Source organism: Sapajus apella, unplaced genomic scaffold (genome assembly GCF_009761245.1).
Source record: "Sapajus apella isolate SASKATOON/1434 unplaced genomic scaffold, GSC_monkey_1.0 scaffold149, whole genome shotgun sequence".
In the NCBI taxonomy this organism is placed as follows: Eukaryota; Metazoa; Chordata; class Mammalia; order Primates; family Cebidae; genus Sapajus; species Sapajus apella.
This window is the reverse complement of record NW_022437089.1, coordinates 799,939-815,940: the sequence shown is the minus strand read 5'-3', so window position 1 is coordinate 815,940 and position 16,002 is coordinate 799,939. Positions and strand designations below refer to the sequence as shown.

At 44.9% G+C, this 16,002-nt stretch overlaps 1 protein-coding gene and 1 pseudogene across 2 annotated transcripts in view; both read left to right on the top strand.

Moving 5' to 3' along the window:
• The first annotated feature begins 3,484 nt into the window (after window positions 1-3,484).
• MECP2 (methyl-CpG binding protein 2) overlaps window positions 3,485-16,002 on the top strand; it is a 67,820-nt gene continuing 55,302 nt past the window's right edge. The window contains exons 1-2 of the mRNA XM_032265261.1: window positions 3,485-3,624; window positions 9,170-9,293. Of these exons, the coding sequence (XP_032121152.1) occupies window positions 9,268-9,293 (26 nt within the window). The 5' untranslated portion in view covers window positions 3,485-3,624; window positions 9,170-9,267. The remainder of the gene's footprint in view (window positions 3,625-9,169; window positions 9,294-16,002) is intronic.
• Window positions 14,582-15,987, top strand: LOC116541236 (annotated as a pseudogene). Its single transcript, XR_004264759.1, has one exon. The product of XR_004264759.1 is annotated as an RNA guanine-N7 methyltransferase activating subunit pseudogene (transcript).

The window sequence follows — 16,002 nt, the reverse complement described above, 5'->3', positions numbered from 1 at the left end:
TAATTTTTTATTTTTTTAGAGACAGTGGTCTTGTCATGTTAACCAGGCTGGTCTTGAACTCTTGGACTCAAGCCATCTTCCCACCTTGGCCTCTGGGATTACAGGTGTAAGCCACGGTGCCTGGTGAGCCTTTTTCCATATACCTGTTGGTCAGTCGAATGTCTTCTTTTGAGAAATGTCTATTCAGGTCTTTCGCCCTCCCACCCCCCCTTTTTTTTAAGAGACAGGGTCTTGCTTTGTTGCCTAGGCTAGAGTGCAGTGTGCGATCATAACTTATTGTAGTCTCAAACTCTTGAGCTTAAGTGATCCTTCCACTTCAGCTTTCCAGGAAGGTGGAACTACATGTGTGTGCCACCACATCTGGCTAATTTTTAATTTTTTTTTTTGTAAGGATGGGGTCTTGTTTCTTGCTATGTTGCCCAGGCTTGTCTTGAACTCCAGTTCTCTGATTTTTAAAAAAATCATAAGTAGATGCTGAATTTTATCAAATACTTTTTCTGCATCTATTGAAATAATTATGTGGTATTTTACTCTTGTTTGTTGAGTTTCTAATTTTAAACCATATTTGCATTCTTAAGCTAAAACTCAACTTGGTTGTGGTAGATCATATACTGCAGGATTCAGTTTCTTTGTCTAGAATTTTAAAACTTATTTCCACATCTTGTGTCATACTTTTCTTGGCTCATTGTAGTAGATATATTAGTCTGGTAAAATAAGTTTGGAGACATTTCTTTCTTTTCTGTGTATGATTGGAATTGCCCACTCATTAAAGATTTGGTAGAAGTCATCCGTAAAGCCCTCTTCGTCTGTTTCTCTCCCTCTCTCTCTCTCTCTCTCTCTCTCTCTCTCCCTCCCTCCCCCACCCCCGTGTGTGTGTGTGTGTGTGTGTCTGTGTGACTCTGTGTAGGGCAGTGGATAGGTTTTTAAATACATAGTCAATTTAATTTCATTGTGGTTACAGGGATTTTCTTTTTCTAGAGTTTGCTTTGGTAAGCTGTACTTTCCTAGGAATTTATTCATTTTGCTTGTTTTCAAATTTACTGACACACAGTTTATAATAAAACCTTTTAATGAGTAATATAATTTACTTTTCCCTTTATATCCAGCTTGTTAGAGGCTTGGCTTTTGCTTTTCAGCATTTCAAAGAAGGAGTTTTAAAATTTTCTCCATTCTTTCTATCATTTGTTTCTATTTCATTAAGTTTTGTTCATCCTTATTTTTCTTTCTTCTACTTTTCCAGGTTTACTCTGTCATTTCTTTATGGCTTCTTGAACTGGACATTCAGCTTGATGACTTGTTGACTGCTTTAGCTGCATCCCTGCACTTTAGCATCACACACTCAATGGCTTACTCAACATCTTCACTTTCACACTACTAGGCACCCCAAGCTTAAAATGGCCAAAGCAAAACTCTTGATCTACACATCTGAAAATGTACTTTTTCTGTAGTTCTCCCTACCATGGTGAAAGGCACCCTTATTCCCCCAGGTGCTCAGGCCCCAATCTCAGGTATCATCCTTGTTTCTTCTCTTTCTCTGTGCCTTACATCCAATCCTTTGTTCAATTTTGAAAGTATATCTTGAATCTCACAACTTCTCAGAGCTGCACTGCTACCACTGTAGTTAAAGCCACCATCATCTGTCTCTCCTAGACCGTTCCAGAGCCTTGCAACTAGCCTTGTGCCATAGTTCTGTCCCATCACATCCAGTTCTCCACTCTACACCTGCAACATAGATCAGAGGATGTCAGCTCCTGGCTCAACATCCTCTGAGGGTTTCTCATGTTAGAAAAAACTCTCGGTTCTGGCTGGGCGCAGTGGCTCACGCCTGTAGTTCCAGCACTTTGGGAGGCCAAAGCAGGCAGATCACTTGAACTCAAAAGTTTGAAACCAGTCTGGGCAACATAGTGAAACTCCATCTCTCCCAAAAATACAAAAACTTAGCCAGGTGTGGTGGTGCGCATCTGTGGTCCCAGCTACTTAGGATGCTGAGGAGGGAGGATTGCTTTGAGCTCAGGGTGGATTTTGCAGTGAGCCAAGATTGCACCATTGCACTGCAGCCTGAGCAACAGAATGAGACCCCATCTCAAAAAAAAAAAAAAAAAAGAATTAACTCCCAGTTCTCATAGTGGCCCCAGCTGCCTCTCCAATCACATTCCGTACCACTCTCCAGCAACATTGACCTCCTTGTTAGGCCCCAACATGCCAGGCATAGACTCTGCTTATAGCCTTTGAACTTGCCTGGTATGTTCTTTCCCCAGATATTCATATGGGGGAGGAAAATGAGGGTGAAAACCAGTAGCTATCTAAATAGCATTCACTTCACTCTTACTTTATCTTTCTCAAAGCCTTTATCACTATGTGAAATTATATATTAGACTTATTTGTATGCTAGTATGACTCTTCCCGGCAACAATGTTAGTTTGCTGTCTGTTCAGTACTGTGCACCCAGAACCTGGAAGAGTGCCTGGTACATAGCAGGTAGTCAATAAATGAATGGGGGCAGGCAGCCAAATCAGAACCAGGTTTTCTTGCTAAGCACGGAACTAACACAAAGATCATTGCATGGATTGGATAATGACTGGCATCAGGGTAAGGTCCCCTTAACAAACATTCCTGTACTGAACACCTGGTTGGCTAACACTTTTTCCATACTCTTATTTTCCCAAAAACACAGTTGCTGGATCTCAGCTCCAAATCAACTCTTCTAGGAAAGTGAAAAACTGCTGGATCTCAGCTCCCAAATCACATCTTCCAGGAAGACTTAAGTGCAGCTTTCTCTGTGCTCCTTATTCACACCTCCACCAAACCATCTGATCCAACAATGACAGGTGTCACGAGGCCTTGGCATGCACTCTCTTCCCCCGCCAGAGTTCTGCGAAGGCCAGGGTTGGGATTTGTTGTGTTTATTCCCCGCCCCTATGAGCGTAAGCACCCGGCAGGCTCAGATGAAATAATGCAACGAGTAGGCCTATGAAACCAAGGCTCCTCAGCTGGAGCAACGTCAGGCTCTAGGGCGGGCAACTTTGCTGCTTCTGCTGAAGATGGTGATATTGAGAAAATGTGGGTGCAATGAAACCCTTTTGCAGCGCACTCGGTGCATCTGCGGACAGAGGGTCAATCGCCCCTCAGGGTCGCACAAACAGGCGTCCCAAGCCTAGGCCTTCACTTGCCCCAGCATCCGCAAGGGCCCATTAATCCTTAACATTCAAATTCCGCCCACTAAACCAGCCCCTCCGCGCCCAAGCCGCCTCTTTTCCCCAAACGACGGCCGAAAGCAGCCAATGAACAGCTAGAGGGGTCTGCCCACTTTTCCCTGGCCGAAATGGACAGAAAATCTCACCAATTGACGACATCACCGCTGAGACTCCCCGCCCCAACCCGGCCGCCCCAGCCAATGACGGGTGGGCTCGCAGCTGCGCCGGGGGCGGGGCGCGGGCGCGCAGGTGCAGCAGCGCGCGGGCCGGTCGGGAGGGCGGGGCGCGACGTCGGCCGTGCGGGGTCCCGGCGTCGGCGGCGCGCGCGCTCCCTCCTCTCGGAGAGGGCTGTGGTAAAAGCCGTCCGGAAAATGGCCGCCGCCGCCGCCGCGCCGAGCGGAGGAGGAGGAGGAGGCGAGGAGGAGAGACTGTGAGTGGGACCGCCGTGGCCGCGGGCGGGGACCCTTGCTGGGGGGCGGGGGACAGGGGCGGGACGTGGCGCGGGAGGGGCCCGCGGGGTCGGACGACACGGCTGGCGGATGGCGTCCCTCCTCTCTACCCTCCCCCTCCCTCCGCCGGTGGCGACTCTCCCCCTCGACCTGTCACCCGGGCTCGCGGGTGACCGTCCTCGGCGCGGCCTCCCCGGAGCCTCCTTCGCCTGCCGCACCTCTTCCTCCCGCCCTCGGCGCGCATCCCGGCCCCCGGCCCCGCGGGCGCCCCCGTCGCCGGGGCTTCGCCTGTCGGGGCTGCGCGCGCTCCTGCCCTTCTCGGGGCTTTGGGCCGCGGCGTCGTCGCGCGCCCGCGGCCCCGGTCTCTCCCTGGATCGCGCTCTCCCCTCTCCCTCCCTCGCGCGCCCCCTCTCCCGTTACTCGGCCCCCCCACCGGCGCGCGTGCGCACTTCGCCTCCCGTCGGGAGAGTGCGCCACAAGGGCTCCTGCGCTCTCACCCCCATCTCCGGGCTTTGCCTCCCCCTCCTTCTCGCCCATTCCATGAATTTCTGCCCCCACTGGGAGCGAGTCGGTCCACCGGCTCCTTTCCCCATCTAGCAGGAACAAGTAGGTGGGAATTATTGTCCGCAGAGGGGACTAGACATTGTGTTCTGGGTCCCACAACTCATCATAAAGAGGTGGTTATAGCTCCCATCAGGAGCCGTGGGTAGGGTACTGTGTGTCCAGCAGCACCCGAGGCTCTTCGGCGCCTGAGGCTCTTCGGTGTGAGCGTGTCCCCAGGGTGCTCAGAGGTTCTTTGGGGGTGCTGTGGCCTCGGAATGTGAGCACCCTCCCATCCTACCCCGCCTTCGCCGGCGATCTTCCAGTTACATAAGTGGAGTGGGACATAGTAGGTAACGGGCTCTCTTGGCCCTGGAGCGCTCGGATCACTGGTACGAGATGGGGCAAGTTCATCGCGACGCTGTGGCTGCTGTTCATTGTGCCCAAAAGGTTATTCTCTGTTCAGTTTGGTTATGACCGAATCACCCAAACTGAAACTCAGATGACTTTTATGTGGCAGTGGCAATGTTTCCGTGGTTTTGTACTAAAGACTTAGGGTCATTATGAAGAGTTTAAAAGGATTGCTCTCGCAGGGGAGACTGTTTATGACATTGATAAGTATGGACCCCGAGGGGGAAAAAGCTCATTCTGGAATCGCTCTGTGGGGGTTGCTTCTGTTGTGTGTTCCGGTGTGGGTCGGTCACAGCAGAAATGGGCTCCACCACAAAATTGATATTCCTGACTCATGGTCAGGCAGATGTGTGCCTCTGGTTATTTTTCCAGGAACAGGAATGGGCTCTGCCGAGCCTTTCACAGGTTGTCTGTGTGCTGTGTGGGATCAGTACCCCAACTGTTGAGATAACAGGATCGAATTCAGGGGTTGGTTGGTAATCCAGGAACCAAACCTATTTGGATGTGGTATTGAGTGGCTTGAACATTGTAGGACTCTTCTACATTTTAGGCATTTTGTTATACTTGTAAAAATGAAACATATACGGCCTCGGTAGTATCATTGCAGTAATAGGTAATTATCACTCTAGAGAATTTTGGATTCCGTGCCTGGGATGTTCATCTGTGTCTCAGCAATTTCAGTGAATAACCAGTGTCAGCTGACCTCTTGGGTCTTTTGAAATATGCTAGGTCCCTATGATAAGACAGGGTCTGGATTTTTTCATCTTTTGTGAATTTCCACCAAGGATTTAGGAAAATAGGCTTATTTATGGGCTTTTCAGGATTTGTTTCAAATCCCAGTCAGGAAGTCTAGGAAACACTTGCTTTTATTTTCTTACCTGGATATATCAGAACCTTAAATAACACAATCAATCTAGAAGTAGTAAGTACAGTTATTAAAATAAGTCACCAGAGGTCACCCATTCGTGGCAGGTCGGCTAGGTGGTTGATCACTGGAATATAGTCACATCCCCAGGCAGATACACAAGCCTCAGTTTATGATCACAAAGTTTATACATCTCAGCTTGAGACATTACAAGTTGAGGTCTCTGCTTTGTTCTTCATAGTTGGCAGTTTGTCTCCCTGGTACCCCTCCAGTTAGCTGTCTGTCACACGCCTAGCCCTTTCAACAGCGCAGGCAGCTTCCAGAGTATAGTTTTCTCTGCAGATTGCCTGTTGGAGGGGTACCTCCCTTTCCATTGTCCTAATGGCTTGAAGAAACCATCGATAGCTTTCTTGTTAGCACTGGCCTATCAAACCTTTCTATTGTCTGTTATTAAAATTTTGCCTGGAATGCTTTAAACTTAGAGTACCGGGTCTTTGTCACCTGATTGATAGGAGAGTATCATGCAGTCAGCTGTATTCTGACTTTTGTGCTGTTGAAATCCTGAGGTAGGTCTGGGGCCAGGCACAGACCACTGTGTGTTGAAAGGGTTATGGTGCTTGCATTCTGTGTGTATGTGTTTGTAATTTCCAACCAGAGTCGTTTCCCGGGCCTGCCCTGCCTCTGTGCAGTCTCATCTAGCGGGGCAGGGAGGCATGCTGTGGAGTTTGAAAAAAAACAAAAAACTGGCTAGATGAATTTAATAGGATGTTGCCCCTCCAGAACATTCCTCCCATGTGGAGATGGAACGTGAAGTTCATTTCTTTAACGTAAAATAAAGAACAACAGAGATAAAATTGTTAGTTCCTTACTGGAGCCTGGTTTCCACTGCGAATGTACCTGCTTGCGACTCTGCATGATAAATGATGTGTCCTGGAACCTGAAATCTTTTATTAAGGCTACTATCAGCAGAAATCTTTTAATTAGCTAAGAGCAGTTTGTTCTCAGGCTGCCCAAGTTATCTCGGAGGAGGAGAGAATCTCATAAAATGTTTGGTATTTCTAGTAACCAGTGTTTTCAGTGTCGGGGGTAAAGCACAGTCCTAGACTGGCCAGTTCCAAAGAGTGTGGCAGGACACCTGCTTGTTTTCCCCGCCCTCTGCTATGGTGGCATCCATGCAGACCAGTCTTTTGTGGCTGGCAGATGCGATCCTTTCTTCTTGGGTAGAGCATGATCACAACTGTGATGGAAGGACCTTGTCCTCAGTGCTTCCATACCAGCCCTGTCCAGTGAAACTCCCGCTGTCCCAGCAAGCCCCTGCGTATGTACATCATTCCGGGTAGGACAAGATGTGAACAGGTCCCTTTTCTTTCGACTTGCTTAAGTAGAAGTTGTGCTCTTCTGTTTTTACCTGTTCTCTTCTGCCTTTCTCTTGCAAGAAACCTTTTCCTGTCAAAAGCTTGGTTTGCGTACTATTGCTTAAATGCTTTGGTTCCACCACTTTGATGCTGTGTATGGTGTGTGGGATAACTGAGTGGGAGCCAGAATTGGGGGGTAGACATGGCATCCCCACTCCCACATTAAAGGGGGAATGACCATTTCGTTAGAGAATAAAGCCTGATGTAACTTCTTCAAGGCACATGTATGTTGGGTCTGCTGGCGTGTGAATGTGTCCCTACTGTGGTGTCTGGCTGTTTGCAGTTACTGTAGATACTATAGTCTAGGCTCTCATTATTGCTCCTGAAGCTGACAGGACCAAGCCTTAGTAAGGACACACTTGTCTTCCCTGCTTAAGAGCTAGGGGTGTTTTTTTTTTTGTTTGTTTGTTTTTTTTTTGTGTGTGTGTGTGTATGCATTTTCTTTATTAGATTTCACCAACTGCTCTATTTTCTGACTCTTTTTGACATGAAATCTTAATCAATGATCTTAAACTTTAAGAACTAGAAGGATCCTTACTCTAGCACCATCAGTTTACAAACAAACAAAAAAACTTGTGTCCCTGAGAAGTTGTGACTTTTCCAGGGCCTCCTAGGCAGGATACCAGTTTGGTTTTTTTTTTTTTTTTAATATAACTAACCAAGTAATACTATTAACTTGAATTCTGGGATTTCAAAGCATTCAATGACTTAACTGTTTAAGGGAATTATGAGTCCTCACTGAGCTCAAAACATAATTTTACGTACTATCCTGTTATCTATAGAGCAGCAATAGACCAGTAAAAGACTTGGTTGGTGTTGCCCTTCTTCTGGGTTTGATTACATGAGTAATTGTGTGAATAGTCTCTTAAGTTATACATTCTGATCTTTTGTTTTTAGCCTAAAGATAAAAGTGCCAGGCTGGGCACAGTGGCTCATACCTGTAATCCTAGCACTTTGGGAGGCCGAGGCAGGTAGATCCACGAGGTCAGGAGTTCGAGACCAGCCTGATGAAATTCCGTCTCTACTAAAAATACAAAAATTAGCTGGGCACAGTGTTTGCGGGGTCGGGGGGGAGATGCCTGTAATCCCAGCCACTCAGGAGGCTAAGGCAGGAGAATCGCTTAAAGCCAGGAGGTGGAGGTTGCAGTGAGCCAAGATGGCGCCACTACACTCTAGCCTCGGCGGCAGAGCAAGACTACATCTCAAAAAAAAATAAGGCCTGGTGCGGTGGCTCACGCCTGTACGCCTGTAATTCCAGCACTCTGGGAGGCTGGGGCGGGCAGATCATGAGGTCAGGAGATTGAGACCATCCTGGCCAACATGGTGAAACCCTGTCTCTACAATATAAAAAAAAATAGCTGGGCATGGTGGTGCATGCCTGTAGTACCAGCTACTCAGAAGGCTGAGGCAGGAGAATTGCTTGAACCCAGGAGGCGGAGATTACAGTGAGCTGAGATTATGCCATTGCACTACAGTCTGGGCGACAGTGCGACACTCTGTCTCAAAAAAAAAAAAGTGCTACTCTTGGGCCAGCATAGTATCAGAAATTAGCTAGTTAATATGGGGCAGTTTAGGGTTTAAAAAGGAATGATGGTTATCTTAATGACAAAAAAGGTATTGACAAAAGGCCTTTTATGAACCTGGGTTCAAAACCAAAAGAGAAACTATCAAACTAGTAATAGTAGCTCAGTTTGTTGAACATCAAGATTGACTGATCTGAGAGGCTTAAAAGTGATTGCTCTGAAATAGACTTGCATGTTTTGGATGATGACTTTGGGTCTCCTAGAGCACTTGGTTTCCCTTGGTGCTGATTTTTTTTCTCTCAGGATTAAATCCCCTTTACATGATGTTACAGCAGCTCATTGCAACTTCATTCAGCTGCTTGAAAAAGAAGGGAGACCGCCTCTAGGTTCCATGTGGTCTTTCAGGGATGGTATTGATGTTGCATATTGTCTTGAACATGTATTCTCTCCCCAAGAATTTCTGTGTGACGTGATAGAAGAAATACTTGGCAGAAATCACCACTTTTATATGCTTTTATAGTGTCGAAGTGTCCCCTAGAGGTGACAAAACTTGTGATAGTGTTGATTCTAACAAGCATGAATCTTTCCTTTATTTTAGCACTGTGTGTTATGTGCCAGTAATTTGCAGTTTATCCTTTGTTTCTAGCTAGGTAAGCTGGGAAATAGCATAGTATTTGTCTATGTGTTTATCTTCAAAATGTCCCAAGTAGCCCTGGGAAAAAGGTCGTGCAGCTCAATGGGGGCTTTCAACTTACAATTTTCTTTGTTTTAGGCTCCATAAAAATACAGACTCACCAGTTCCTGCTTTGATGTGACATGTGACTCCCCAGAATACACCTTGCTTCTGTAGACCAGCTCCAACAGGATTCCATGGTAGCTGGGATGTTAGGGCTCAGGTAAGTAACCTTCCTTTTTTTTTTTTAGTATATGTCCTGGTTTGGCCATCTGTTTTTAAAAAAAAAAGGAAAAAAGATATACTACTCTTCGACAGTATAAAAGTACCCCAAAGACTAAAGACATAACTGTGCCAAACTGTGCCATATAATAAAAAAAAGTCACTTCCCTGAGCCCTGAAAGGTCAGTTTGGGTAGGGTTACTTGGTAGCCATAGCGTGATCTGGGGGCGGGCGTCAGATTAGAGCCGGAACTGGTGATCTGCAACTTCAGTTCACCTTGAAGCAGATCAGCTGAGCCAAGAGCACTTGCACTGAGCCCTTCTCCTGCGCTGCTGCTGTTGCCTAGCAGTCTGCAGCATGTGTTTGCTTCGGTTTGGGGGAAATGGCTTAGTGGTCAACATTAATGAGCAGTGGTAATGCATTTTCAGATGTGGGAACTGGTATGTTGTCGGTCCCTTAGAGGGACGCCCTCCTGAAAGCTGTCGCAGAACAGCAGGGCCCATGGCTACTGTCGTGTGCTTGACACACTCCTCCCATGGCAACTAAAGAAAGTACCCAGATATACATCCAGTTCTTGGGACTCTAGAGGAGGACGAGTACTTTGTAAAAGGCTGGGGGCTCAAGTTATTCTAGATCTGACACTCAGGTGCTGTGTCAGCTGCACTTTGAACCACTTGGCACCACTGTGTGGACTTTAGTTTTATAAAAATGAATGGTTTCTTAATTTCTCAACCTTCAGGCTCGACATCTCAAGCTATTTTTTTTTTTTTCTTGATTAGTGGTCGACTCCACATTTGATGTTTTGACATGTGGATTTCAAAACTTTTATGTGGTAAAGCAGAATGTTTCAGTTGAATTTCCCATTTTTTTTCCCTAAGCAAAAAATGTCAGTTTTCACATATGCTGCCATTGTGATTCCAACTGAGGCCATAAGTGGTACTTGTTGTGTCTCTCAAGTGGTTTCGGACACCTCACTGTGAAGCTGTGGTAGACATCCATAAGAAATAGCTTGTTGAGGGATTATGTGAGGGCAAGGTTTGGCTGAAGGAGAATAGAAGGTGTGGAAGGAAGCGAAGAGCATCACACTGCCTCCAAATCTCAAATTTGATTCTACTCCTGATCCTGTGACTCAAATTGTCATTCTCCTTTACTGCTGCAGGGTGTGCTCTGGGCCTGGCTGATAGGACGTTCTTTGTACCCCACACATTTATGCTGGTGGCAGTTGGATGGCTAGTGCTTTGTGCTTTGTCTCAGAAATTGTGTGGACTAAATGTAATATGGGCAGTGAATGGGTTTTTCTGGAAGATGTTAGGCTTGGAGGGTGGTTTGGGTCTTTCTTTCTCTTTCTTTCTTTCTTTTCTTTCTTTCTTTTTCTTTCTTTCTTCTTTTCTTTCTTTCCTTTTTTTTTTTTAGACGGAGTTACGCTCTTGTTGCCCAGGCTGGAGTGCAATGGTGCGATCTTGGCTCACTGCAGCCTCCGCCTTCTGGGTTCAAGCAATTATCCTGCCTCAGCCTCCCAAGTAGCTGGAATTTCAGGCATGTACCACCACACCCAGCTAATTTTGTATTTTTAGTAGAGATGGGGTTTTATCGTGTTGATCAGGCTGGTCTTGAACTCCTGATCTCAGGTGATCTGCCCACCTCTGCCTCCCAAAATGCTGGGATTACAGGCATGAGCCATTGTGCCTGACTGGTTTGAGTTTTTAAGAGTCTTTTTCTCAGGTTACAAATGGATTTCTTTTTTTTTTTTTGAGGCAGAGTCTCACTCTGTCACCCAGGCCGGAGTGCAATGGCATTGCACCGGCTCACCGCAGCCTCCACCTCCCGGGTTCAAGCGATTCCCCTGTCTCAACCTCCCGAGTAGCTGGGACCACAGGCGTGTTCTACCACGCCCAGCTAATTTTTTGTATTTTAGTAGAGATGTCATTTCACCATGTTGGCCAGGATAGTCTCGATCTCCTGACCTTGTGATCCACCTGCCTTGGCCTCCCAAAGTGCTGGGATTATAGGCGTCAGTCACCGCGCCCAGCCAGGAATGGATTTTATAAAACAGGCAGAGGTGACACCATAGTTTCTCCTAAGAAATGTACAGAGAGTTCAACCTGAGGAAGCTAATTGAAAGTAAACTTTAAAAAACAAATATAGAACTAGATAAATAAATGGTGGTGGCAACAACAACAAATAGAGGAGATTTTAAAAAATATCTTATTGCTTATGAATGGGAAATATGTAGCCATTTTAGCTTCAAATAACTTTTGAGGGAATTCTCAAAGGACAGTACCTGGCTTTAGTAGATAAATGCTTGATATCTTTTTTTCTTCTTTTGCTTTTTAAAGAATTACAAAAATAGTATATGGATTTATAGAAAAATCAAACCACTTAAAAATTTATCAAGTGGCTGGGTAAAGTGGCTCACACCTGTAATCCCAGCACCTTGCCGAGGTGGGTGGATCACCTGAGGTCAGGAGTTTGAGACCAGCCTGGCTAATATGGTGAAACCCTGTCTCTACTAAAAATACAAAAATTAGTTGGCTGTGGTGGCTTGCGCCTGTAGTCCCAGCTACTTGGAAGGCTGAGGCAGGAGAATCGCTTGAACCTGGGAGGCGGAGGTTGCAGTGAGCCAAGATCATGCCACTGCACCTCCGCCTCCCGGGTTCAGGCAATTCTCCTGCCTCAGCCTCCTGAGTCGCTGGGATTACAGGCACGTGCCACCATGCCCAGCTAATTTTTTGTATTTTTAGTAGAGACGGGGTTTCACCATGTTGACCAGGATGGTCTCGATCTCTTGACCTCGTGATCCACCCACCTCGGCCTCCCACAGTGCTGGGATTACAGGCTTGAGCCACCGCGCCCGGCCTAATTTTTGTATTTTTAGTAGAGACAGGGTTTCACCGTGTTGGCCACGCTGGTCTTGAACTCCTGACCTCAGGTGATCTGCCCGCCTCGGCCTCCCAAAGTGCTGGGATTGCGGGTGGGAGCCAACTTCAGGATGGTGTTATATATGCATATTCTGCATTTATCCATCTCATATATTCATCTCTGCCTCATTTCTTTTAAATAGCAGTGTAGTCCAGGGCTGATTTACCATCGTGCATTTCATTATCTCTCTATTGGATTTCCTAGTGGTTTGTTATTAAAAATACTACAGGATTGAAATTCCTCATGTACCAGTCTTTTTGAAGAATGGCTACCTAGACTTGGAATTTCTGGTGGGTACCACCACATCACTGTCCAAAATGGCTATCCCAGTTCCCACAATATTCTGAGAAAGTGCCATTGTCCCATACCCTCCCAGAATTGGAGTATACATCTTTTAAATTGGTGCTGCTGGGATTATTACTAAGGCTAAACCTCAGTAATCATTGTCACAACTCCTAATGTATTAAAGGTATTAACTGTTTGTCATGCAGATATTTTCCTATTTTGTCAAATGTCTTGGTTCTTGTCTTTCTGATACAGAAAATTTCTGTTATGATTTCTTTGTTTATACACTTAGGAAATCCTTTCCTACTCTTAACAGATCAATAGTCACCCATATTTTCTTCCTAAAATATCTGATGATGTATTATAATTATACACACATATTTAATACATATAAAAGGGTCAGATGCGGTGGTTCATGCCTGGAATCTCAGCACTTTGGGAGGCTTAGGTGGGTGGATCGCCTGAGGTCAGAAGTTTGAGACCAGCCTGGCCAACATAGTGAAGACCCGTCTTTAATAAAAATACAAAAATTAGCCAGGCGTGGTGGTGGGCACCTGTAATCTCAGCTGCTGGGGAGGCTGAGGCAGGGGAATCGCTTGAACCCAGGAGGTGGAGGTTGTAGTAAGCCAAGATCGCACCACTGCACTTTCGCCTGGGCTACAGAGTGAGACTCTGTATTTAAAAAAAAAAAAAAAAGAATTTTATAGGTAAGTTGTCCTGTGTTTTTCCTATGATTAAAAAAAAATACCTGTTTTGTATTTAACTTTGGGGTGGGATGAGGTTTAGAACCCACTTAGACAGTTGTGTCTAAGACACTTGGTGAACCAGTCAATCCAGTCTTCACCTTTAACAAATGCCGAGTTCTTCAAGTGAGCAAAATCTCTCTTAAACTTTTTCCTATTTTCTCTATAAAGTTGTTTTTTTCTGAATTTTTTCTTTGTAAGGCTTGATGGCTGGCCTGTTAGCAGACAGTTGTTCATTTACCCAACAAATATTTGAGCATCTGCTTCAAGCCAGGACAGTGCTGAGCCCTAGAAGTGGTACCTTCTCCTTGTCTGGGTGTGGGGCTACAGTGCTCATTCCAGAAGACTTAAGAAAATAGCAGATCGTCATAAAAGTAGGTTTTAGATAAACGAGGAGGAATCCAGAGGATTATGTATATGTGTTTTAAATCTGACATAAGTTGGAACTTTAGGGTAGACTGTGACATAGCATAATTTGTTTTCCAACTCATGTCATTGTGGGCTGATTTTTGTCTTGAATTATGATAATGGTAACTTTTTTCTGTTGAAACTATTTTATATTCATCTAGCTTGGTTGGGATGCAATAAAAGTTTTATACTGGTAAAAATGATAATTTTCTTCTATGATGATTTTGAAACTTTTCTGTAACAGCTGATAAAAATAAAGACAGAGGCTGGGTGTGGTGGCTAGTGCCTGTAGTCCCAGCTACTCGGAGGGTGAGGTGGGAGCATCACATGAACCCAGGAGTTTTAGGCTACAGTGAGCCATCATCACACCACTGCACTCTAGCCTGGGCAGCCTTGTTCTTTAGAGTGAGACCCTGTCTCTTTAAAAGAAAAAGAAAAAAGCCTTTTTTTTAGTAAACGTATTTTTAGGGTAGCAAGTGTAATTTTTATAAATTACATTATTTAAATCTAATAAATATCCTCAAAACAAGCAGGATTCTGATTTGGATTGAAAATATTTTTTACTTAAAGGAAGAGGGATAGAATAAATTACATTATTAAGGAAGCAGCTTCTTGTATAAGGCTGGGGGTTTTAAATGATTTTTTGAATAGTTAGATAGACAATACAGAATTTAAAAGGTGGTATAAAAAGTTATATGGGGCTGGGTGCAGTGACTTTTGCCTGTAATCCCAGCACTTTGGGAGGCCAAGGCGGGGGGATCACTTGAGGTCAGGAGTTTGAGACTGGCCAAAGTGGCGAAACCTCATCTTTACTAAAAATACAAAAATTAGCCAGGCATGGTGGCACATGCCTGTAATTCCAGCTACTTACTTGGGTGGCTGAGGCAGGAGAATCACTTGAACCCGGGAGGCGGAGGATGCCGTGAACCAAGATCATGCCATTGCTCTCCAGCCTGGACGACAAGAGTGAAACTCGGTCTCAAAAAAAAAAAAAAAAAAAAAGTTATATGGTAAAGTCTCTCTGTTACCCTGTCCCCAAACATTCATTTCTTTCCCTGGAGGCAGCCACTATTACCAGTTTCTTAAAAAAAAAAAAAAAAAAAAAAAGCGTGAAGTGGCTCTGTTACGTTGGAGGGCTGGAGTTGTCTGGAGTTCCACGGCGTGGTGGGCTAGAGGCCACCTCTCCTGTGGCCTCTTAGTGTCTCCAGGGCGGGGTTTGGCCCAAGCTGGATAGAGACAGCCCTTTGCGGATTTAAACAACCTAAACATTAAGCAATACAGCTGCCTCAAATCTTTGGGAATTTCAGAATGACTGACACTGCCGAAGCTGTTCCAAACTTTGAAGAGATGTTTGCTAGTAGATTCACAGAAGATGACAAGGAATATCAGGAATACCTAAAACGCCCTCCTGAGTCCCCTCCAATTGTTGAGGAATGGAATAGCAGAGCTGGTGGGAACCAAAGAAACAGAGGCAACCGATTGCAAGATAACAGACAGTTCAGAGGCAGGGACAGCAGATGGGGGTGACCAAGTGACAATCGATCCAATCAGTGTCATGGACGATCCTGGAGTAATAATTACCCGAAACACAGACAAGAACCTTACTATCCCCACCAATATGGACATTATGGCTACAATCAGCAGCTTCCTTACGGTTACTACTGATAGAAATGTTGGCAGCTTTTAGTAAAAGCATTTACTCTGTTACCATGACAAAAGTTTGGGTGTCATCTGTTGGTCATAGTTTTACATCTGATTTTAGAGAATGGATTATTTTTTGGAAGTTGAGACTTAAAAAAAAAATAGATCTTACTTGCGAGATAACGATGGTTGCTGGTAATACCTGAAATTGTGGATAATATTGCTTGACTTCTACCTCAGAGTCTTCCTTGTTTCACGACGTAATAGTGCTTTGAGTTTGGTATGTTTTCTTATTTGACCTCTAGGAGATCTTTGTTTTACACAGAAATAAAATTTTAAAATAGAAAATGCTGGCTTTTACTTTGTAAGGTAAGAGAGTATCCATATACTTAGATGTGCTCGTTTCTAAAATTTTAGAAGTTAATACAATTAGCTCATGAATGCACAGCTATGCTTCTTGTGAAAGATTATATATAACATCAGCAGTTGAAAGATAAAACAATTGCTTTTTTTTTTTTTCTTATGTGACTATGGTACTTTGTGATTCCTTATTCTATAGATAATGAGGTCAGCTCCACATTTATTTGGGTCTCTTTAGAGGGAAATCAGTAATAAAGCTGTAAAATAAGGAAGGAATCATTGTCAGTTTGTGTCTTGATCTGGTGGTGGTTGGGATTAGGGTAACACCATTGTATATACCCACTAAGGCTTTTC